Source organism: Triticum urartu, chromosome 7, assembly GCF_003073215.2.
Source record: "Triticum urartu cultivar G1812 chromosome 7, Tu2.1, whole genome shotgun sequence".
NCBI classification, from domain to species: domain Eukaryota; kingdom Viridiplantae; phylum Streptophyta; class Magnoliopsida; order Poales; family Poaceae; genus Triticum; species Triticum urartu.
Window position 1 is genome coordinate 700,550,626 of NC_053028.1, and position 26,414 is coordinate 700,577,039.

The following is a 26,414-nucleotide window of genomic DNA, read 5'->3' on the forward strand; positions in this document are numbered from 1 at the left end:
TGTTAGATTAATGTCGAATGTTAGATGAATTAGATAGAAAAGTTAAATATATAGTAATGTCAATTGTTAGAGATGAATATAGTTAGATATATTAATGTCAAATGTTAGATGAATATATATTTGAATTAGCTAGATATTAATTAATGTTAGATAGTAATAAGTGTTTAATGTTTCACCTATATGTACATAGAAAATGTCATCCGACGACGAAAAAGATTTCATTATGTGCGAACACTGTGAAGACCAGCGCGGCCTGTGCGACCGAAATTTCCTTATTGATGGTAGGTGCTTCAGCATCAAGCTGGATGAGACATTCAAAGTGGATATAGTAAGTCACAACGGTAATTATTATTTGAATGCAAAACTTATGCTTCATTTGCTTCAACTTATAATTTTAAAGCATGACTTATGCTTCATTTGATTCAACTTATAATTTTAAATTTTCACTATTCTACTAGCGCATCCCCTGCCATGCAAGAATTTTTGTCTTGGATAAGATAGGTTTTAGTGCTATAGATGATATGGAGGTAAAGAGAGTTTACTTGAAGACCGAGCATGGGTATACTTTCAACGTCAAATTATATAATGGAGACACATAGACCCATTTTGAATGCAAAATTTGGCAAGCACTATGCAAGACTTATGCATTTGAGCCTGATATGGTTATCACCTTTGATATTCGTTCGGAAGATGATATTGAAGGTAATATAGACATCTGGGTCGATGTGCAAACGCCTCCAGTTCTACCATTATGTGAGTTTTTCTCAACCATGCATGCATATGTTTATGTCTTTGATACAGTTTATTCAAAAATAGTTGACAACTAATTTGTATTGTCAGCTTATTTCGGTTCAAGCAAACATGTCCGGCGCTTGGTAGACATGACCTACTACTGCTTCGGGGCTGAACTAAACTGCGAGGAGATAAGTCATTATGTTTCATGGCTTGAGGATCTTCATACTGTCAAGACAAATTTTCTTCCTGGACTTAGAAATGTTAGTACTCAAAACGTGCAACCAATAGTGATCGTATTGAACTACGGTCACATCTATAATCGAAAGATGGTAAGATTTTTACTATTTGTCCTTAGTGCATCTTTTGCATACATTATTTTTGAAGCTAAACTTTCATTGCTAAGTATATTAATTACTATACGATGTTCTTCAACAGAGACTCCCGATGACAGTTGTGCCTCAGTGGATCGAGACAAAAGGTTGCATGTCAATGGTTAGCTTACGACCAAGATTTCCTACATTGCACATGAGTGCATTCAGGATTTCTGAAAGCGAAGAATGCTTAATAGTGAAAGATTGGAGCAAAATTGTTAACGATCGCAGAGAAGTACTAGGGGCAGCAAGGAGAAGCGCAACCCAAGATTAGGAGACAGATTCATCTGCATGCTCCAGTATGATGAATCAGGAGAGCTATACATGTTCTATGCTATTCTACCCGAGAGGGAGCAGCAGGAGTGATTTAGCTAGTTCATGCTCTTAGTACCTGTCCTCTCTCATGTCCGTATTGTCCTGAACTTAATTAATCTCAAATAGTGATTTGCTTGTGAATGCTTATAATATCATGACCATGTTGAACTTGATGATATCTTTGCTTCTGTTACAAGTGAATGTTTCTTCTTTAAGCTAGCTAGTGTTGGTGATGATTAGATAGCGGTAATGACTATGATGATTAAATAGTGGTAATTAATGACGACTACGATGATTTTTAGCTAGCTAGTGTATATATATACTGTTGTTGGTGATGATATGATGCAAGAGTTTATTTATTTATTAATATGTGATGATGATGATGATGATGAGTTATTATATATATCATTTATGAAAGAAACTGCAAATTAGTTTGAACTGGATGGATCCTAGCTAAGTGATCAAGTATATATATATATATGCCATATCCATATCCATATCAAGTATAACAACTCATTATAACGTAAAACAATCTTAAATTAAATTGATAACACAAATTTAAATGAAAAATAAAAAATAAAACGAAACCCACAAACATTTAGTACCGGTTGGTGTTACCAACCGGTACTAAAGGGCTCCCGGCCCCCGGAGCTGGCTCGTGCCACGTGGTTGCCCTTTAGCACCGGTTCATGCTGAACCGGTACTAGGGGGGCTTTAGTGCCCACACTTTAGTGCCGGTTACGGAACCGGTACTAAAGGGCCTTACGAACCGGTGCTATTGCCCGGTTCTGCCCTAGTGCCCTATACTAAACCGTGTCGTGCCATTTACTCACTGCTATGCTCACGACCAACTTAGACCGATCGCAGACGCCTTCTCTGGTAACCTCGGTAGACCCTTTGAGGGACTCTGAGCCAGGTTTTACTAGGGAGGAGGTTGTCGCGTTTGGCGGGATCCCGGACCCTATCATCGAGGGGAGACGGATGAGTGCTCGCATCCTCGACATCCCAGAGGTGGATGATATGCAGCAGTAGTGCGCTATGAGGGCAGCCAAGCTTCAGGAGGCTGCTTTGTCTTCTGGTATGTCCGTCAACTTATCTAATTCCTTATTGCATTTTTCTAGTGAGGAGATTATAAATAATGCAAACCAATTAGGATTTTCACTAGGTGCTACGGATAGTGAGATTACCAATTCGGTGAATGATTTATTAGATTTGGAGGCAGAACGAGCCTTAGAGACTATTCGTAATCTTGCAGCAGTTAAACCAATGAATGATGATGAGATTGATGCGTTAGGGGTTAGAGTGCTCGATAATCTGTGTGCAGATCTAGCACCCTCCAATCATGACTCTGAGGAAGATGATATACCCCTAGAGAATGATGATAGTAATATATGTGAACCCGGTTATGAGGACCGGGCGACAGAGCTTAGTAAACCTAAGCGTAAGTGGAAACGGAAGATCTATCCCGATTCCACAGTTCGTAGGAGTGCTAGGATTCGTACCACTAAAAAATTCCATGATGAATTATGAGAGGAATTTTTTGGAATAGCAGAGGTCTGAAGGACTTGGCTAAAAGAAGATTCCTTGCTGAGGCAGCTTTAGAGCAGAGGTTAGATTTTGTTGCTCTATCGGAGACGGGTAGAGATAACTTTGCACCCCAGTTTCTCTCTTCTTTGGTGGGTGGTATTGATTTTGATTGGCATTGCCTCCCTCCGCGAGGAAGATCGGGTGGTATCTTACTAGGTGTGAGATGCGATTCGCTTGAAGTTCGAAGTGTAGTGATGGGCGACTTCGCGGTGAAGTTTCGAGTCAGGTCTAGGATAGATGGTTTTAACTGGGCTTTGGTGGGGGTGTATGGTGCCGCACAGCCCGAGCTTAAAGCGGAGTTTCTGGCGGACCTGGTTCGAATATGTGGGTCAGAACAGCTCCCAATTTTAGTTGGCGGTGATTTCAATATTATCAGGAGGAGAGAGGAGAAGAACAATGATAACTTTGACGGCAGATGGTCGTTTATGTTCAATACCATTATTGAAAGCTTGGATCTGAGAGAGATAGAGCTTTCTGGTAGAAAGTTCACCTGGGCTAATGCTCTGCCAAACCCAACCTATGAAAAACTTGATCGAGTTCTTGCGAGCGTGGAGTGGGAACAAAAGTTCCCTCTGGTCACGGTGCAAGCTCTTTCGAGGGGAATATCTGATCACATCCCATTGTTCGTGGACTCAGGTGAGCCGAACCATGTGGGTAACAAGAACACCTTCTCCTTTGAGATGTCATGGTTTGATCGTGAGGGGTTCTTGGACTTGATTGCTAGGGAATGGGATAGAGGTGTAGGAGGCAAGACTGCGATAGAGCGTTGGCAGAATAAGATTAGGCATTTGAGGAGTTTCTTACGGGGTTGGGCTAAGCACCTCAGTGGTGTGTATAAAATTGAAAAGGATAGACTCCTTACTCTTATACAGGCCCTGGACATACAGGCCGAATCCAATATTTTATCGCCAGCTGAGCTCCAGGTTAAAAATGAGTCGGAGAAGAGGTTGAAAGAACTGCTCCGCGAAGAAGAATTGAAGTGGGCTTTGCGTGCTAAAGTCCGCAAAGTGGTCCAAGGGGACGCGAATACCCAGTTCTTCCATTTGATAGCTAATGGCAAGCACAGAAAGAAGCGTATCCTTCAGCTTGAGCAAGACGAGGGTACTATTTTAGGTCAGGATAACCTAAAAACATATATTACCGACTATTATAAGCAGTTATTTGGACCTCCGGAGGATAATTGTGTGTCCCTCGATGAGTCCAGTGAAGGAAATATGCCCTAGAGGCAATAAAAAAGTTATTATTTATTTCCTTATAATCATGATAAAAGGTTTATTATTCATGCTAGAATTGTATTAACCAGAAACATAATACATGTGTGAATACATAGACAAACAAAGTGTCACTAGTATGCCTCTACTTGACTAGCTCGTTAATCAAAGATGGTTATGTTTCCTAACCATGAACAATGAGTTGTTATTTGATTAACGGGATCACATCATTAAGAGAATGATCTGATTGACATGACCCATTCCATTAGCTTAACACCCGATCGTTTAGTATGTTGCTATTGCTTTCTTCATGACTTATACATGTTCCTGTAACTATGAGATTATGCAACTCCCGTTTACCGGAGGAACACTTTGGGTACTACCAAACGTCACAACGTAACTGGGTGATTATAAAGGAGTACTACAGGTGTCTCCAAAGGTACATGTTGGGTTGGCGTATTTCGAGATTAGGTTTTGTCACTCCGATTGTCGGAGAGGTATCTCTGGGCCCTCTCGGTAATGCACATCACATAAGCCTTGCAAGCATTGCAACTAATGAGTTAGTTGCGAGATGATGTATTACGGAACGAGTAAAGAGACTTGCCGGTAACGAGATTGAACTAGGTATTGGATACCGACGATCGAATCTCGGGCAAGTAACATACCGATGACAAAGGGAACAACGTATGTTGTTATGCGGTCTGACCGATAAAGATCTTCGTAGAATATGTAGGAGCCAATATGGGCATCCAGGTCCCGCTATTGGTTATTGACCGGAGACATGTCTCGGTCATGTCTACATTGTTCACGAACCCGTAGGGTCCGCACGCTTAAGGTTACGATGACAGTTATATTATGAGTTTATGCATTTTGATGTACCGAAGGTTGATCGGAGTCCCGGATGTGATCACGGACATGACGAGGAGTCTCGAAATGGTCGAGACGTAAAGATTGATATATTGGAAACCTATGTTTGGATATCGGAAGTGTTCCGGGTGAAATCGGGATTTTACCGGATTACCAGGAAGGTTACGGGAACCCCCCGGGAGCTAAATGGGCCATGATGGGCTTTAGTGGAAAAGAGAAGAGGCAGCCCTACATGGGCTGCGCGCCTCCCCCTTCCCCTAGTCCTATTAGGACTAGGAGGTGGCCGGCCCCCTCTCTCTCTTTTCCCCCTCCGCGAATCCTATTCCAACTAGGATTGGGGGGAGGGGAATCCTACTCCCAGAGGGAGTAGGACTCTCCTGGCGTGCCAAGCTTGGCCGGCCAGCCTCCCCCCCTCTAGTCCTTTATATACTGAGGCAGAGGCACCCCAGAAACACACAAGTTGATCCACGTGATCTATTCCTTAGCCGTGTGCGGTGCCCCCAGCCACCATAGTCCTTGATAATACTGTAGCGGAGTTTAGGCGAAGCCCTGCTGCTGTAGTACATCAAGATCGTCACCACGCCGTCGTGCTGACGGAACTCTTCCCCGACACTTTGCTGGATCGGAGTCCGGGGATCGTCATCGAGCTGAACGTGTGCTCGAACTCGGAGGTGCCGTAGTTTCGGTGATTGATCGGTTGGATCGTGAAGACGTACGACTACTTCCTCTACATTGTGTCAACGCTTCCGCAGTCGGTCTGCGTGGGTACGTAGACAGCACTCTCCCCTCTCGTTGGTGTGCATCACATGATCTTGCGTGTACGTAGGAATTTTTTTGAAATTACTACGAAAACCAACAGTGGCATCAGAGCCTAGGTTTTTTATGTTGATGTTATATGCACGAGTAGAACACAAGTGAGTTGTGGGCGATATAAGTCATACTGCCTACCAGCATGTCATACTTTGGTTCGGCGGCATTGTTGGACGAGACGACCCGGACCAACATTACGCGTACGCTTACGCGAGACCGGTTCCCTCGACGTGCTTTGCACATAGATGGCTTGCGGGCGACTGTCTCCCCAACTTTAGTTGAACCAAGTATGGCTACGCCCGGTCCTTGCGAAGGTTAAAACGGAGTCTATTTGACAAACTATCGTTGTGGTTTTGATGCGTAGGTGAGATTGGTTCTTGCTTAAGCCCGTAGCAGCCACGTAAAAGTTGTAACAACAAAGTAGAGGACGTCTAACTTGTTTTTGCAGGGCATGTTGTGATGTGATAAGGTCAAGACATGATGCTGAATTTTATTGTATAAGATGATTATGTTTTGTAACCGAGTTATCAGCAACTGGCAGGAGCCATATGGTTGTCGCTTTATTGTATGCAATGCAATCGCGATGTAATGCTTTACTTTATTACTAAGCGGTAGTGATAGTCGTAGAAGCATAAGCTTGGCGAGACGACAACGATACTACGATGGAGATCAAGGTGTTACGCCGGTGACGATGGTGATCACGACGGTGCTTCGGAGATGGACATCACAAGCACAAGATGATGATGGCCATACCATATCACTTATATTGATTGCATGTGATGTTTATCCTTTTATGCATCTTATCTTGCTTTGATTGACGGTAGCATTATAAGATGATCTCTCACTAAATTATCAAGAAGTGTTCTCCCTGAGTATGCACCGTTGCGAAAGTTCTTCGTGCTGAGACACCACGTGATGATCGGGTGTGATAGGTTCTACGTTCAAATACAACGGGTGCAAAACAGTTGCACACGCGGAATACTCAGGTTATACTTGACGAGCCAAGCATATACAGATATGGCCTCGGAACACGGAGACCGAAAGGTCGAGCGTGAATCATATAGTAGATATGATCAACATAACGATGTTCACCATTGAAAACTACTCCATCTCACGTGATGATCGGTTATGGTTTAGTTGATTTGGATCACGTAATCACTTAGAGGATTAGAGGGATGTCTATCTAAGTGGAAGTTCTTTAATTAATTTGATTAACTAAACTTAAATTTATCATGAAACTTAGTACCTGATTAGTATCTTGCTTGTTTATGTTTGATTGTAGATAGATGGCTCGTGCTGTTGTTCCGTTGAATTTTAGTGCGTTCCTTGAGAAAGCAAAGTTGAAAGATGATGGTAGCAATTACACGGACTGGGTCCGTAACTTGAGGATTATCCTCATTGCTGCACAGAAGAATTACGTCCTGGAAGCACCGCTGGGTGCCAGGCCTGCTGCAGGAGCAACGCCGGATGTTATGAACGTCTGGCAGAGCAAAGCTGATGACTACTCGATAGTTCAGTGTGCCATGCTTTACGGCTTAGAATCGGGACTTCAACGACGTTTTGAACATCATGGAGCATATGAGATGTTCCAGGAGTTGAAGTTAATATTTCAAGCAAATGCCCGGATTGAGAGATATGAAGTCTCCAATAAGTTCTATAGCTGCAAGATGGAGGAGAACAGTTCTGTCAGTGAGCATATACTCAAAATGTCTGGGTATAATAATCACTTGATTCAATTGGGAGTTAATCTTCCAGATGATTGCGTCATTGACAGAATTCTTCAATCACTGCCACCAAGCTACAAGAGCTTCGTGATGAACTATAACATGCAAGGGATGAACAAGACTATTCCCGAGCTCTTCGCGATGCTGAAAGCGTGGAGGTAGAAATCAAGAAGGAGCATCATGCTCAACAAGACCACTAGTTTCAAGAAAAAGGGCAAAGGGAAGAAGAAGGGGAACTTCAAGAAGAACAGCAAGCAAGTTGCTGCTCAAGAGAAGAAACCCAAGTCTGGACCTAAGCCTGAAACTGAGTGCTTCTACTGCAAGCAGACTGGTCACTGGAAGCGGAACTGCCCCAAGTATTTGGCAGATAAGAAGGATGGCAAGGTGAACAAAGGTATATGTGATATACATGTTATTGATGTGTACCTTACTAATGCTCGCAGTAGCACCTGGGTATTTGATACTGGTTCTGTTGCTAATATTTGCAACTCGAAACAGGGACTACAGATTAAGCGAAGATTGGCTAAGGACGAGGTGACGTTGCGCATGGGAAATGGTTCCAAAGTCGATGTGATCGCAGTCGGCATGCTACCTCTACATCTACCTTCGGGATTAATATTAGACCTAAATAATTGTTATTTGGTGCCAGCGTTAAGCATGAACATTATATCTGGATCTTGTTTGATGCGAGACAGTTATTCATTTAAATCAGAGAATAATGGTTGTTCTATTTATATGAGTAATATCTTTTATGGTCATGCACCCTTGAAGAATGGTCTATTCTTATTGAATCTCGATAGTAGTAACACACATATTCATAATGTTGAAGCCAAAAGATGCAGAGTTGATAATGATAGTGCAACTTATTTGTGGCACTGCCGTTTAGGTCATATCGGTGTAAAGCGCATGAAGAAACTCCATACTGATGGACTTTTGGAACCACTTGATTATGAATCACTTGGTACTTGCGAACCGTGCCTTATGGGCAAGATGACTAAAACACCGTTCTCCGGTACTATGGAGAGAGCAACAGATTTATTGGAAATCATACATACAGATGTATGTGGTCCGATGAATAATGAGGCTCGTGGCGGATATCGTTATTTTCTCACCTTCACAGATGACTTAAGCAGATATGGGTATATCTACTTAATGAAACATAAGTCTGAAACGTTTGAAAAGTTCAAAGAATTTCAGAGTGAAGTTGAAAATCATCGTAACAAGAAAATAAAATTCCTACGATCTGATCGTGGAGGAGAATATTTGAGTTACGAGTTTGGTGTACATTTGAAACAATGTGGAATAGTTTTGCAACTCACGCCACCCGGAACACCATAGCGTAATGGTGTGTCCGAACATCGTAATCGTACTTTACTTGATATGGTGCGATCTATGATGTCTCTTACCGGTTTACCGCTATCATTTTGGGGTTATGCTTTAGAGACGGCCGCATTCACGTTAAATAGGGCACCATAAAAATCCGTTGAGACGACGCCTTATGAACTATGGTTTGGCAAGAAACCAAAGTTGTCGTTTCTGAAAGTTTGGGGCTGCGATGCTTATGTGAAAAAGCTTCAACCTGATAAGCTCGAACCCAAATCGGAGAAATGTGTCTTCATAGGATATCCAAAGGAGACTATTGGATACACCTTCTATCACAGATCCGAAGGCAAGACTTTTGTTGCTAAGTTCGGAAACTTTCTGGAGAAGGAGTTTCTCTCGAAAGAAGTGAGTGGGAGGAAAGTAGAACTTGACGAGGTAACTGTACCTGCTCCCTTGTTGGAGAGTAAGGCATCACGGAAATCTGCTTCTGTGACACTTACACCAATAAGTGAGGAAGCTAATGATAATGATCATGAAACTTCAGAACAAGATACTATTGAACCTCGTAGATCAACCAGAGTGAGATCCGCACCAGAGTGGTACGGTAATCCTGTTCTGGAAGTCATGCTACTAGATCATGATGAACCTACGAACTATGAAGAAGCGATGGTGAGCCCAGATTCCACAAAATGGTTTGAAGCCATGAAATCTGAGATGGGATCCATGTATGAGAACAAAGTGTGGACTTTGGTTGACTTGCTCGATGATCGGCAAGCAATTGAGAATAAATGGATCTTCAAGAAGAAGACTGACGCTGACGGTAATATTACTGTCTACAAAGCTCGACTTGTCGCAAAAGGGTTTCGGCAAGTTCAAGGGATTGACTACGATGAGACCTTCTCACCCGTAGCGATGCTTAAGTCTGTCCGAATCATGTTAGCAATTGCCGCATTTTATGATTATGAAATTTGGCAGATGGATGTCAAAACTGCATTCCTGAATGGGTTTCTGGAAGAAGAGTTGTATATGATGCAACCAGAAGGTTTTGTCGATCCAAAGGGAGCTAACAAAGTGTGCAAGCTCTAGCGATCCATCTATGGACTGGTGCAAGCCTCTCGGAGTTGGAATAAACGCTTTGATAGTGTGATCAAAGCATTTGGTTTTATACAGACTTTCGGAGAAGCCTGTATTTACAATAAAGTGAGTGGGAGCTCTGTAGCATTTCTGATATTATATGTGGATGACATATTACTGATTGGAAATGATATAGAATTTCTGGATAGCATAAAGGGATACCTGAATAAGAGTTTTTCAATGAAAGACCTCGGTGAAGCTGCTTACACATTAGGCATTAAGATCTATAGAGATAGATCAAGACGCTTAATTGGACTTTCACAAAGCACATACCTTGACAAGATTTTGAAGAAGTTCAAAATGGATCAAGCAAAGAAAGGGTTCTTGCCTGTGTTACAAGGTGTGAAATTGAGTCAGACTCAATGCCCGACCACTGCAGAAGATAGAGAGAAAATGAAAGATGTTCCCTATGCTTCAGCCATAGGCTCTATCATGTATGCAATGCTGTGTACCAGACCTGATGTGTGCCTTGCTATAAGTCTAGCAGGGAGGTACCAAAGTAATCCAGGAGTGGATCACTGGACAGCGGTCAAGAACATCCTGAAGTACCTGAAAAGGACTAAGGATATGTTTCTCGTATATGGAGGTGAGAAAGAGCTCATCGTAAACGGTTATGTTGAGGCAAGCTTTGACACTGATCCAGACGATTCTAAATCGCAAACCGGATACATGTTTACATTACGGTGGAGCTGTCAGTTGGTGCAGTTCTTGTTGGGGAACGTTGCAGAAAACAAAAATTTTCCTACTCGTTTCACCAAGATCCATCTAGGAGTTCATCTAGCAACGAGTCATCAGATGCATCAACATACCTTTGTAGATCGCGTGCGGAAGCGTTCAAAGAACGGTGATGATGTAGTCGAACACGACGTGATTCAAATCACCGATGACCAAGCGCCGAACGGACGGCACCTCCGCATTCAACACACGTACGGGACGGGAGACGTCTCCTCCTTCTTGATCCAGCAAGGGGTGAGGAGAGGTTGATGAAGATCCAGCAGCACGACGGCGTGGTGGTGGATGCAGGGCGTCACAGTAGCAGGGCTTCGCCTATACTACGAGGAAGAGACGTAACGGGGGGAGAGGGAGGCGCCAAGGCTGAGGTATGAAGTCCCTCCCTCTCCTCAACTATATATAGGGGTGCCAAGAGGGGGCGCCGGACCTAGTAGATGGATCTACTAGGGGGGGGGGCGGCGGCCAAGGGTGGGGGGCTTGCCCCCCAAGCAAGGGGGCGCCCCCTCTAGGGTTTCCCCCCCAACCCTAGGCGCATGGGCCCTTGGGGAGTGGCGCCCCAGCCCACTTTGGGCTGGGTCCCCTCCCACTTCAGCCCATGGGACCCTCCGGGATAGGTGGCCCCACCCGGTGGACCCCCGGGACCCTCCCGGTGGTCCCGGTACAATACCGGTGACCCCGAAACTTGTCTCGATGGCCGAAACAGCACTTCCTATATATAATTCTTTACCTCCGGACCATTTCGGAACTCCTCATGACGTCCGGGATCTCATCCGGGACTCCGAACAATATTCGGGTTACTGCATATACATATCTTCACAACCCTAGCGTCACCGAACCTTAAGTGTGTAGACCCTACGGGTTCGGGAGACAAGCAGACATGACCGAGACGACTCTGCGGTCAATAACCAACAGCGGGATCTGGATACCCATGTTGGCTCCCACATGCTCCACGATGATCTCATTGGATGAACCACGATGTCGAGAATTCAATCAACCACGATGTGAGTACCAAAAGATATAGAGTTTTCCAATGTCAAAGTATCTTTTCCTTTGAGCATGAACCACGATGATCTCATCGGATGAACCACGATAATCCCGGCAAGGAACACTGGACAGCGGGATCCCGTTGCGACAGTTCGCTGTTTCAAAACATCACGTGATGATCGGGTGTTTTATTCAGACGTTCACATACAACGGGTGTAAGACAGATTTACACATGCAAACACTTATGTTGACTTGACGAGCCTAGCATGTACAGACATGGCCTCGGAACACAGAAGACCGAAAGGTCGAGCATGAGTCGTATAGAAGATACTATCAACATGAAGATGTTCACCGATGTTGACTAGTCCGTCTCACGTGATGATCGGACACGGCCTAGTCAACTCGGATCATGTAATACTTAGATGACTAGAGGGATGTCTAATCTAAGTGGGAGTTCATTAATAATTTGATTAGATGAACTTAATTGTCATGAACTTAGTCTAAAATCTTTGCAATATGTCTTGTAGATCAAATGGCCAACGTAGTCCTCAACTTCAACGCGTTCCTAGAGAAAACCAAGCTGAAAGACGATGGCAGCAACTATACGGACTGGGTCCGGAACCTGAGGATCATCCTCATAGCTGCCAAGAAAGATTATGTCCTACAAAGCACCGCTAGGTGATCCACCCGTCCCACAGAACCAAGACGTTATGAACGCTTGGCAGACACGTGTTGACGACTACTCCCTCGTTCAGTGCGGCATGCTTTACAGCTTAGAGCCGGGGCTCCAAAAGCGTTTTGAGAGACATGGAGCATATGAGATGTTCGAAGAGCTGAAAATGGTTTTTCAAGCTCATGCCCGGATCGAGAGATATGAAGTCTCCGATAAGTTCTTCAGCTGTAAGATGGAGGAAAATAGTTCTGTCAGTGAGCACATACTCACTATGTCTGGGTTACATAACCGCTTGTCTCAGCTGGGAGTTAATCTCCCGGATGATGCGGTCATTGACAGAATCCTCCAGTCGCTTCCACCAAGCTACAAGAGCTTTGTGATGAACTTCAACATGCAGGGGATGCAAAAGACCATTCCTGAGTTGTTCTCAATGCTGAAATCAGCGGAGGTAGAAGTCAAGAAGGAACATCAAGTGTTGATGGTCAATAAAACCACTAAGTTCAAGAAAGGCAAGGGTAAAAAGAACTTCAAGAAGGACGGCAAGGAGGTTGCCGCGCCCGGCAAGCAAGCTGCCGGGAAGAAGCCAAAGAATGGACCCAAGCCCGAGACTGAGTGCTTTTATTGCAAGGGAAGCGGTCACTGGAAGCGGAACTGCCCTAAATACTTAGCAGACAAGAAGGCCGGCAAAACAAAAGGTATATGTGATATACATGTAATTGATGTGTACCTTGCTAGTGCCCGTAGTAGCTCCTGGGTATTTGATACCGGTGCAGTTGCTCACATTTGTAACTCAAAGCAGGGGCTGCAGAATAAGCGGAAACTGGCAAAGGACGAGGTGACGATGCGCGTCGGGAATGGTTCCAAGGTCAATGTGATCGCCGTCGGCACGCTACCTCTGCATCTACCTTCGGGATTAGTTTTAAACCTTAATAATTGTTATTTAGTGCCAGCTTTGAGCATGAACATTGTATCGGGATCTCGTTTAATTCGAGATGGCTACTCATTTAAATCTGAGAATAATGGTTGTTCCATTTATATGAGAGATATGTTTTATGGTCATGCTCCCATGGTGAATGGTTTATTCTTTATGAATCTCGAACGTGATGCTACACATGTTCATAATGTGAGTACCAAAAGATATAAGGTTGATAATGATGTAGCATGTGGGAGCCAACATGGGTATCCATATCCCGCTGTGGTCTAAGGAAAAGTATCTTTGACAATCCTAAACATAGCACAAGATTCGGGGTTGATTGAATCCTCAACATCGTGGTTCATCCGATGAGATCATCGTGGAGCATGTGGGAGCCAACATGGGTATCCAGATCCCGCTGTTGGTTATTGACCGGAGAGTCGTCTCGGTCATGTCTGCTTGTCTCCCGAACCCGTAGGGTTTACACACTTAAGGTTCGATGACGCTAGGGTTGTGAAGATATGTATATGCAGTAACCCAAATGTTGTTCGGAGTCCCGGATGAGATCCCGGACGTCACGAGGAGTTCCGGAATGGTCCGGAGGTAAAGAATTATATATAGGAAGTGCTATTTCGGCCATCGGGACAAGTTTCGGGGTCACCGGTATTATACCGGGACCACCGGAAGGGTCCCGGGGGTCCACCGGGTGGGGCCACCTATCCCGGGGGCCCCATGGGCTGAAGTGGGAGGGGACCCAGCCCACTTTGGGCTGGGGCGCCACCCCCCAAGGGCCCATGCGCCTAGGGTTGGGGGGGGGGGAACCCTAGAGGGGGCGCCCCCTTGCTTGGGGGGCAAGCTCCCCACCCTTGGCCGCCCCCCCCCCCTAGTAGATCCATCTACTAGGGCCGGCGCCCCCACCCTTGGCACCCCTATATATAGTTGAGGAGAGGGAGGGACTTCATACCTCAGCCTTGGCGCCTCCCTCTCTCGCCATTATGTCTCTTCCTCGTAGTATAGGCGAAGCCCTGCTACTGTGACGCCCTGCATCCACCACCACGCCGTCGTGCTGCTGGATCTTCATCAACTTCTCCTTCCTCCTTGCTGGATCAAGTAGGAGGAGACGTCTCCCGTCCCGTACGTGTGTTGAACGCGGAGGTGCCGTCCGTTCGGCGCTTGGTCATCGGTGATTTGGATCACGTCGTGTACGACTACATCATCACCGTTCTTTGAACGCTTCCGCACGCGATCTACAAAGGTATGTAGATGCATCCGATGGCTCGTTGCTAGATGAACTCCTAGATGGATCTTGGTGAAACGAGTAGGAAATTTTTTGTTTTCTGCAACGTTCCCCAACACCGCGTTGATAAACGCTTCCGCTTAGCGATCTTCAAGGGTATGAAGATGCTCTCCCCTCTCGTAGCTATGCATCTCCATGGATAGATCTTGCGTGTGCGTAGAAATTTTTTGTTTTCAATGCAATGTTTCCCAACACTATCGAGTGCCAAGGGTGATACCTCCTACCTCACTCCTGATGGTATCTCTCTAGCATATCTAGTAGGTTGTGGGTTACCGAGGATGATTCCTCTTTCACCACCTCTGATGATGCCTCTATCGTGCAACCCCTCAAGCGTGAACCCATCGAGGGTGATTCCTCTCAGTTCACCTTGATGGATACATCTAGTGGGAATCCAACGAGGGTGATTCCTCAGATTTCCCCCTTGATGTTATGGACACACGGTTACCTTGAATTTTATTTCAGTCCCCTGTTGAAGTCGGGTTGGCCCTGAGGGGTACCCGTGAGAGTTACCGAAGTCGGGATGACCGTGAGGGTACCCGCGAGATAATGACGCGGCACGGCCGGACAGGCAGACCGTCTATGAGAGGGATGGGCCTGACCCTTTGTCGTAAGTCCGCGAGATGGGGCGACGGGACCACATGCATGAGCACTGATCGTCACCGCGAGCTCCCAACGCACTATTGGGTTTGGATATGTGATCTGAGTAGGCCTCTGGCCTTTTTTGGCACTAACCACCATGCGGGAATAAGTATGGGCACTCGGGGTCGTACGATTCTCCAAAAGCTCAACGTTAGCAATTGAGTGACGCGCGCCGGGTTCGACGTAACCACCTGTGCTTGTATTAAGGGAGTGGGTCTGCTCCCGGCCGCGTTCGCAACGTGTAGGAGTGCAAAGGGCGATGGGCCCAAGACCCCTTCGCATTTAGGATTTAGACTGGCGTGCTGGCCTCTCTGTTGATCCTAGGTACGACTATGGCATGTCGATCAGCCGAGGCCGGGCATGACCCGAGTAAGTGTGTCCGACCAGAGTTAATCGAGCGTGTTGGGTAAGTTGGTGCACCCCTGAAGGGAAGTATATCTATTCAAATAGCTGTGTCTATGGTAACGGACGCTTAGTGAGTATCCTAATCTACTATGACTAGAACTGGATACTTGAGTTACTAAACTGATATGATGGCTCCGAGATCGCTTTCTCGCAGGGAGTCGAGGAAGGATCTCTGGGCATTGCTACTATTACTTATTACTTATGTTATGATGCCCAGGAGCCAGCTGCAAGATGCTGGAAGATGCTAGTCTTTGATAGGCTAGGCCTTCCCTTCTATTCTGGCATTTCTGCAATATAGTCCAAAGATATAGCCCCTTTCATTTGATACCAATGCATGATTAGTATAGATCTGATGTCAGTCTTGTGAGTACTTTGGATGAGTACTCACGGTTGCTTTGCTATCTCTTTTCCCCATACCCGATTGCTACGACCAGATGCCAGAGCCCAGGAGCCAGTTGACCCCATCGACGACTACTACTACCATGACGGAGCCTACTACTACATGGATACCGCTGACCAGGAGTAGTTCAGAGGCTCCCAAACAGGAGGCATGCGCCTTTTCGATCTAGATGTCATTGTTTTGCTCAGCCTTCTTAAGGCACCCTTATCTAATTATGTCTGTACTCAGTAGCTGATGTTTGCTTTCGCTAACGCTTGTACTCGAGCTTATGTATTCGAGCCCTCGAGGCCCCTGGCTTATAATATAAAGCTTGTATGACTTTTATGTGAGTTTAAAGTTGTGTTGTGATATCTTTCCGTGAGTCTCTGATCTTGATCATGTGCAATTGCGTGTATGGTTAGTGCACGATCTGGGCGGGGGCGTCACAAAGAGGATCCCTCTTCGTTCTTCCTTGAAGCTTCAAGTCACCATGGTGGTGAAGGAAGTGAAGAGGAAGGCTGGAACTAAAGATCATATTGACTGGGTTGGGATCTTTACCGTCGATGCTCGCGAAGAAGGTTTGGCGCCTGCTACGGCAGTTGTGGACGACAGAAACTCTTCGACGCCTCTTCATCCCAGTATCCATGGGGTCTCCTCCGACTGAGCTCCTCCGCCGGAAGTAGCGCGATGGAGGCTACATCCTCCCAAGTGATTCGTTCCCGGCGACAGTGTGATTGTCGCTGTGGTCACGTAGCTTTAGGACCCAAAAATACTAGAAAAAATAAAAAAATCTGATTGTTTTTGTCAACCAAGATACTTAAATGCGTGATGTCCAGGCAAATTTTTGTGGAGTTCGAAGTTCGAACATCTGAGAAGCTCATTGCAAAAAAGACAAGATCATGTCCGAACAGTGCGTTTTTTCGAAATTTCTCACTGGCCTGATTTTTTTCTAAAAGCTACTCAGATGTCCAAACATCATCAATTTTGGCACGTGCATCACGCACTCGAGCATCTTGCATGACAAAAAAAAATCGATTTTTTATGAATTTGTTTGCTATTTCTTTTGATTTTACTGTTCATGCTTGGGAGGAGGTGAGCTCGGTAGCCCAATCGCTGCGTGCTTATTTTTTTTCCTTTCTTTTGTGTACTTTTGTACATACTACTGTTTATGCTTAATAAAGTGCTTTGGGTCTTTCGAGACGCGTCTATGTTTAGAAAAAATCAACCTGTTTTGTTTAAAATTCTAGGGGAGAAACTAAACTTTTTCTTTGACGAGGTTAAGTTTAATCCGGTGCGCTGTTGGGCCTGAAGTGGCTGACTCCTCGAGAGGATCAAAAGTCCACTATGCGCCACAAATCATTTCGGCCTCCTTTGGTTTGGAGGAATCTTGTAGGATTTCTAGAGGATAAGAATTTTGTATGAAAAATTCCTATGAAGCCCTTTGGTTTGTAGGAACGGATTCCTATTCCTATATAGGATAGGAATCAATCCTTCACATTTCAAAGGGAAAAAAACATTAGCCTAAACTCAATGGAAAAATCATATCCTATAAATCAAATGATATCTTTTTTCCTATAGAAAATGAAATGCATGCCACCTTATTTCCTACAGTATGATTTTTCTATTCATATAATATTTCTATCTTTATGAAGCAAAGGAGGCCTTCGAGTGCCGAAGCGACTAGAAGCAGGTTGCCATCCAGAGCGATCACCTCCACCCCTACTGATGGCTGCGTGCGTGCCGACTAAACGAAGCAGCTTGTCATCCAGAGCGATCACCTCCCCCTCTACTGATGGCTACGTGCGTGCCGACAAGACGAAGACGACGTGCCACCCGCCGCCGCGCCACCGGCCTCGCTCGCACCAACCCGTACACGCGTCCGACCCCTCCCTCCCCATAAAACCCCGGGCCACAGAGAAACCCAAACCCGATCACTCCTACCGACTTCTTCGCAATCCATTCAAGTCACGCAAAGCACACGAGCAGCTGCGCATACTAATTCAATGGCGGTCATGTCACGGTTGAAGAGGCTGGCGGCGCCCGCGCTGCTGGTGCTGCTTGCGCTGGCGGCGTCGACGACCCAGGACGGCGCGGAGGCGGCGCCGGGCAAGGATGACGAGTCGTGGACGGGGTGGGCCAAGGACAAGATCTCCGAGGGGCTCGGCCTGGACAAGATCTCCGAGGGGCTGGGGCTCAAGCACGACGCCGACGAGGAGGCCGCGCGCGAGACCGTCCAGCACACCGCCTCCGGTACGTATGCGTTGCGTGCTCTCGCGTACGCCGTGGTGTCCATTTTTTGTTCCAGTGTGGTCGTCGAGTGACGACTGGCGAGTCTGACACTGGTGCGCGCGGTTGATTTGTGTGTGCAGAGACGGGGAGTCAGGTGAGCGGCAAGGCAGCGGACGCCAAGGAGGCGGCCAAGGGAACGGTCGGGGAGAAGGCAGGGGCGGCCAAGGACGCCGTGTTGGAGAAGACGGAGTCCGCCAAGGACGCCGCGTGGGCGACAGCGGAGGCAGCCAAGGGGAAGGCCAACGAGGGATACGAGAAGATGAAGGAGAAGTGGGAGGCCGTCGGCGCTACCAAGGAGAAGCTCGGGGAGGTGAAGGACATGGTCACCGGCGCGGCAGCCGACGGCAAGGACAAGACGCACCGCAAGGATGACGAGCTGTGAATGAGGACGATCGAGCCGCATTTCTTGCCATACTTGTTCTTTCGAGAATGTTTTCAGTGTTCGCGCTAGATTTTTATGCTGTTCCTCTTGTACAATAATGTGACCATCTGTAGAGAACCCTGCACGACCGAACAAGCTTCTTTTTGAAAATCTGTTGGCCTGAATCTTGCACTCAAAATTGGAGCTGGGAGTCTGGGACTGTGACGGGACTGGCGGTACATCATGAACAGGACGACTAGTACAGACGAGAGAATCTTCCCAAATCTACTTGGAAAGAGCTGCATTACACAATCACCACCGGCATGACGACGATGATACATCTTATCTTCCTTTTCAAATCTAATTGAAAATTATCTGCATTTCCCCCAATTTTCTCCCACATACACGCGAGAACTAATTCAGACGAGGAGCGGGGCTTCCAGTACGACGGCGGCTGAAGCCCTGGCCCTGCGGTCGGCACCGGCATCATCGTCCTGCAGCCTGAGGATGGAGGTGACGACGAGGGTGAGGATGGCGAAGCAAACCGGGATGAGCCCCGTGCCGTACCTGCTGACGGTGTTGAGCCCCCTGGCCTCGCCGCAGCTGGACGCGACGCCGTAGGACTCGAGCACGAAGAGGGCGACGCGGCAGGACTTCTTGTCGAGGAAGCTGAGGAAGCCGTAGACGAAGGCGCAGCCGTTGTGGTCCTCCCCGATCAGCGAGCTCTCCAACCCGATCGTCGTCACCATCACCAGCGCGCTGGCGGCGCCCATCACCACAGCCAGCGGTACATGAGGTTGTGCATCTGGCTCGGGACGAGGAAGACCGCCGCGCCGGAGATCACCCACACTGTCGCCCCGATCGTCAGCAGCGACTTAGCCAACGTCTGTTCCACTTCATCTCCTGGAGGACGACGGGCATGAAGAAGCTGCAGCAGAATATGATGGCTGGAATCTGCAGAAAGTGGTCGAAGATCAAATGTTTGAATAAAGATGTCAGTAATAGTTGATGCCTGTCAGCCAACGCAGAAGTTGTGAATGATGAACTGAAAAACTTACAGTGACTTTTGAGTATTCATTCATTTTCAGATCTCTGGTGACGTAGAACGCGAAGAGCAACCGAACAGCAACAGAAAATAGTGTTCACAGTCAAAATTAGAGGGTGTTTGTTTTCAGGGATATATTGGTTTAGAGACTTAAAAAAGTTCCTATAAGTCTCATCTAAACCAAACAAGAGGGACTTATAGGAACTTAAAGTGGGCATTTGAGACTTATGAAATAAGACTCTCAAGGAGGGACTTATAGTTGTAATATGGTATTTTAGTTCATGTTAAGTCTCAGGAACCAAACAAGCAGGGACATTTTAGGGACTTGAGACTTATAAGTTGGGATTAAAAAAATCCTATGACTTATGAACCAAACAGGGCCTTAATCACAGTGATACTGAAACAAATCTTTGGTATTTTGAGAAATCAAATCCCACAAGACATGCTTCTCACTAACAACATCTAGCCTGGTGCAATAAGAGAGCAGGGTGTTAACCTGAGAGACGTTGGTGATCAATCTTGCAAGCATGTAGAGGAGAGCAACTTGGTAGTAGAGGGTCTTCTTGAACCAGTAGCTCCAGGCGATCCGACCCCGTTTCTTGCAGTTAGGTTCACATTTCAAGCTGCAAGACCACACAAGAAGACTTGTCTGTCAGCAAACTGGAGTTTATTTACAGTGCAACACACATGCTGATCAAATTGTTACTCTTTCTGATCTCAGTAGCATACGTTGGTTCACTTGTTCCAGCGTGGAACAGCACCAGGAAGCAGCATCCTACGAAGATGGACACGTACGCCATCCACTTGTACTGCAGGTGAAGGAAAATGGAAGTAAGTTACAGTAAAATCACAGTGAATAACATGTTGGAGTGACAAGCTCACAAGCTACTGCTAGAACTCAAAGCTGATTTTACAAGGTCAGAATGTCATCTGGACAACAAATGTCTGCGCGCGTCTTTGCCTCAAGGGAAAGAATATCCATGAACAGTACACCCTAGGGAAAGATAAAGAGATAAATACACTCATGGTCACTATAGTTGTGATGGAAACACGATACGGTCATTGAACTTTGAAATACGCTCGATACCGTCACTGAATACGATGTGACGTGAAAATATTGTCACTGTAGCACTTACACGGTGGGTTTGACCAATTGTTGACCGCCACGTACTTCGTCTTGATTCAGCCAATCTTGCATGGAGGGATTTTCTTGTAAAAGAGCAAAATTCCCCATCCTCCCAAATCCCTAACCCGCAGCTCCGCATCAAATCCCTAACCTCACTCTGCTCCGCCTCCCCTAACTCTGCCCCACCTCCCCTCGGCGCCGCCGCCGATTCCTATCGAGGAGGGCAGTTCCTTACCCTCTGGTGCTCATATCTGTCGCCCGCTCGTCCGTCTCTGTTGTTCGCCGCCGGGCATTGGCGCTGCCGCTGGCCCGCTACCCGACCTGCAAGGGGAAGGTGCGCATGTACGTCTCCACAACAGAGAAGCACGACGGATGTGTCTTTTACAAGTGCCAGAAGCATGGGGTAAGTTTTGCTGTTCGATTTACATCCTTTCCATGATTTGGCTTATGTTCTGGATCCAAAGATTGAAGCTTTTTTGACCTAGACACATTTGTCTCTGGTTTGGGATATGTGACTTGTGATTTCTCGCAGTGGGAGTTGGAGTATGTTGAGTACCTTGTTGACAAGCATTATCTCACTGGTGATGTAGTTGTGGATGCTATTGGTGTGGCGGAGGAACGCGGGGAGGAACTTCTGGAAGCACAAGAACTGTTCTATATGAATGGATCTGACAGCTTGGGTAAGAAGGTTTTGAAGAATGACAGTGCCAATCTGATGACCGGGCAGCAAGCTAGCTGCACTGATGATGCTTGGGAGAGAGCTGGTGATGCTCATGAAGATGCTGGTTGGTGTTGTGGTGGTGCTAAGTCTTGCGGCACTGGTGGTGATCATGATGAAGAAGTGAAGATGATTGTTGATGTTGTGGTGTTGCTAGGTCTTTGCTGCTAGCTTCTTCATGTGTCAGTCCTAGTTATTTTGTGTCTTGTAATGGTGGTGGTGAACTCTGGTGTTAGCTGATGTAATGGAATGTTATGTGGTTGCCCTGATGGAATGGTGGTGGTGATCTCTTTTATTTCAGCATGATGCAATGGAATGTTAAGTGGCATTGTTAATGCTCTGTGATGTTTTATGTATGATGAAGCAGTACCGGTTTTCAATGTTAAGTGCCAATTTTTGATCAGCGGAATACAAGATAAAATGGCATTAAACTGGTCAGTTGGAATAAATTTGGCATGAGAAGAAGACCAAACATGATCATCCATCAAAATAACTAAACATCATCATTCATGAAGAGTAATAAACATCATCATCCACCAAAATTACTTCACAAGTACCATACATGCTCATTTCAACAGCTCCTACATGATCATAAACAATCATATCTTTGAAACTATCTAAAGACATCAAAGATTGATGATCTTGCTGATTTGTTGGGATAATCAGCTTCATTTACAAACCAGGTTGGCTTTCTTTTTGTAGCAGGCCTCTTCTCCTGCTGCTTCTTAGCAGCAGCAAGCTTCTTCTCCTCTTCTTTCTTAGCAGCAGCCAGCTTCTTCTCTTCTTCTTTCTTAGTAGCAGCAAGCTTCTTCTCTTCTTCTTTCCAAGCAGCAGCAAGCTTCTTCTCTTCTTCTCTCTATGTAGAAGATTTTCTCTTCTCTTCTTTCTTTGTAGCATCTGCTTCCCTCTCTTCTTTCTTTTGTGCCTCCTCCTTCTCAGCAGCAACTCTTCTCTCAGCTTCTTGCTTTGCCTTTTTCTCTGCAGCTATAGTCTTCCCTATTTCTGCAATAGTTTGTCTGGTCTCAGCTTGAGCTTTCTTGTTTATCTCTGCTTCTTCTTTTCTTTTGGCACTCCTCTCCAGTGCAGCCAATCTTCTTCCCTCAGCCAGTTCTGCTTTCTTCTGTGCTACCTCATGTTTATTCCTTACTATGTCTTTAGCTTTTTTTTAATTCTTCTTCCCTCCTAGATGCAAGGATGGCTTGTTTCCTCTCGTCTAGATCCCTATCTTTCTAATTTTTCACTGCCTCCAGCTTCTGTGCTAACTCACCTGGCCTAATGGTGCATGAGCTAGCTTGACTTCCTTGACTAGCATTAGTCTGGCTGAGCATCACTTGGGCAGCACTCAGAAACCCATAACTAGGTAATGGCCTCTGTTGAACAACTCTGGTGTTAGCTGATTTTGAGGAGCTGGAACTCTTTATTACCTGATTTAAGACTGGATCATCTTGATTTGATGCATCTGGAGCTGTGGGTGGCACACTGGCACCACCATTGCCTTCATCTGGAGCTGCCACATTGCCCCTACTATTTGCACTTGGTGGTGGAAGTCCAGCCTTCAAGTATTTGCATCCAGACTTGTTGTGATCTGGCTCACTACAATATGAACAGTGCATGATCACACCATGCCTTGTGATTTTCTTCCCTCCCTTTCTATGGTCAACCTCTCCAGGTGCTTGTCTCCTTGCAGTGGAAGGCCTTCCTACATGCTTCTGGTACAATGGTGGCAATATTGGGGGCCGACACATGTCCTCCCACTCTCTCCTATCTTTGCAAGGATAGATAATGTTCTCATATGACTTCACATTTCATGAATCAAAGGCTTTAACTATTGGGACAAACAACCAACAGAAACAAGTGCATGAAACAAGTACAAGATGAAGATCGACATTAACAAGTGTTAACTTTTGCTTGTCTGACATGATAGTCTAGGGTTCAGTGTTGATGATGCCAAGATCCCTTTTCTGTGTCAAGGAACCACAACCAGTTAGGGGTGTCCTCCACTTCAACAACAGCAATTGCTATTGGAAAGATGCAATTATTTTGATCTACACCAACAGCTGCAAGTAGTTGACCTCTGTACCTTGTTTTTATGTGGCAGCCATCAACAAAGATCACTGGCCTGCAACCCAAAAGGAATCCTCTCTTGCAAGCATTCAGACACATATATAGCTTGCTGAACATTGCATTCTCATCAAGTGAGACATAAAATGATGAGCCAGGGTTGCTTCTCCCGACTTCATTAGCATAATTCCAAAGAAGCTTATACTTGCCTTCTTCATCGCCATACACTATTTTTTCATTGCCATCCTTCTTGCTCTCTGCAACTTCATCCTGCCTGGTGTCATATGCCATTCTTTCTGAACAACCCTAGAAAAATTCATAAGGTTCATGTCTTGATCAGCCCTGAACATCTCAAGGTACTTATGTGCTAGGAATTTAGCTATGAAAGCCCTAATCTTCCACTTCTTGATGCATGTGTGCTCACTCACATATCTTTTCACCATGAAAGCCATAGTCCTATTATCATATGATGCCCACAAGTACCATGTGTAGTCTTCATCACACTTTGCTTTCAATCTCTTCCTGTCATCCACAGGCAAGTTGATATCAACCATGTTCTGACATGAGTACTCTTTGATGGCAGTCCTCAACAGCTCTACACTCTCAAACACCTTCCCAACATGAAACTTTGGCCTATGAAGGTCCTCTTCTCTAAAGGATTTGAACTTCAAATTGAGCTCTTCATCATCTGAATCAGGAACCCACAAATCACCAGTCTCAGATATGTGTTCATCACAGTGGTATGCTTGTTTCCCTTTCTCTTGATTGGTAGGAACTACTTTCTCTTTCCCTTTTTGCTTTTCTTTCTCATTTGATTTATTTTCATCTTTCTGCTCAGGTTCATCCTCGTCTACATTATCTACATGCAGATCATCACCACCATCTCCTATCTCATTGTCACTGTCCACAAGCAGATCAGGTTCATAATCTTCATCATCTATATCACTTGCTCCATCCTCTTCTTCTAGTGCATAGTTCAACTGGTTCTGCCTGGCACTCCTCCTCATTCTTATGTTTCCACCTGCATCACCTTCTAGCACACCATCTGCCTGTTCTTCATGTCTTTGATTACCATCCTCTATCTGAACTGATGCCCTCTTAATAAACTCAAACCGGTTTACATCATCCTCAGCATCACAATCAGGATAGACAACTTGAATAGGAATATGTGCCACATCTGTCACTCCTTCCTCTCCTTTTCCATGTCTGCTTCTACCTGAACTTCTCCATGCTCTCCTTCTGCCTTAGCTTCTCCTATTGGGGAACGTAGTAATTTCAAAAAAAATTCCTACGCACACGCAAGATCATGGTGATGCATAGCAACGAGAGGGCAGAGTGTGATCTACGTACCCTTATAGATCGACAACGGAAGCGTTAGGTATGTAGTCGTACGTCTTCACGGCCCGACTGATCAAGCACCGAAACTACGGCACCTCCGAGTTCTAGCACACGTTCAGCTCGATGACGATCCCCGGACTCCGATCCAGCAAAGTGTCGGGGAAGAGTTCCGTCAGCACGACGGCGTGGTGACGATCTTGATGTACTAATGTCGCAGGGCTTCGCCTAAGCACTGCTACAATATTATCGAGGACTATGGTGGAAGGGGGCACTGCACACGGTTAAGAATATGATCACGTGGATCAACTTGTTTCTCTAGGGGGTGCCCCTGCCTCCGTATATAAAGGCTCAAAGGGGGGCGGCCGGCCAAGAGGAGGCGCGCCAGGAGGAGTCCTACTCCCTCCGGGGGTAGGACTCCCCCCCCTTTCCTAGTTGAAATAGGATTCGTGGAGGGGGGAGAGAGGAGGGAGGGGGGCCGGCCCCCTCTCCTTGTCCTATTCGGACCAAGGGGGGAGAGGCGTGCGGCCCATCTCTGGCCACCTCTCCTCTCTTCCACTAAGGCCCACTAAGGCCCATATACCTCCCGGGGGGTTCCGGTAACCTCCCGGTACTCCGGTAAAATCCCGATTTCACCCGGAACACTTCTGATATCCAAACATAGGCTTCCAATATATCAATCTTTATGTCTCGACCATTTCGAGACTCCTCGTCATGTCCGTGATCACATCCGGGACTCCGAACAACCTTCGGTACATCAAAACGCATAAACTCATAATATAACTGTCATCGAAACCTTAAGCGTGCGGACCCTACGGGTTCGAGAACAATGTAGACATGACCGAGACACGGCTCCGGTCAATAACCAATAGCGGGACCTGGATTCCCATATTGGTTCCTACATATTCCACGAAGATCTTTTATCGGTCAGACCGCATAACAACATACGTTGTTCCCTTTGTCATCGGTATGTTACTTGCCCGAGATTCGATCGTCGGTATCCAATACCTAGTTCAATCTTGTTACCGGCAAGTCTCTTTACTCGTTCCGTAATACATCATCCTGCAACTAACTCATTAGTTCCAATGCTTGCAAGGATTAAGTGATGTGCATTACCGAGAGGGCCCAGAGATACCTCTCCGACGATCGGAGTGACAAATCCCAATCTCGAAATACGCCAACCCAACTTGTACCTTTGGAGACACCTATAGAGCACCTTTATAATCACCCAGTTACCTTGTGACATTTGGTAGCACACAAAGTGTTCCTCCGGCACACGGGAGTTGCATAATCTCATAGTCATAGAAACATGTATAAGTCATGAAGAAAGCAATAGCAACATACTAAACGATCGGGTGCTAAGCTAATGAAATGGGTCAT

At 46.0% G+C, this 26,414-nt stretch overlaps 1 protein-coding gene and 1 pseudogene across 1 annotated transcript; one reads left to right on the forward strand and one right to left on the reverse strand.

The window, feature by feature from the left end:
* Positions 1-18,032: 18,032 nt before the first annotated feature.
* LOC125522147 (uncharacterized protein ECU03_1610-like) lies at positions 18,033-18,920 on the forward strand. The gene is made up of 2 exons (XM_048687223.1): positions 18,033-18,349; positions 18,469-18,920. The coding sequence occupies exons 1-2, from the start codon at positions 18,103-18,105 to the stop codon at positions 18,768-18,770; spliced, it is 549 nt and encodes a 182-aa protein (XP_048543180.1). The 5' UTR covers positions 18,033-18,102; the 3' UTR covers positions 18,771-18,920.
* Positions 18,921-19,168: 248 nt separating this feature from the next.
* Positions 19,169-21,028, reverse strand: LOC125519475 (annotated as a pseudogene).
* Positions 21,029-26,414: the final 5,386 nt, after the last annotated feature.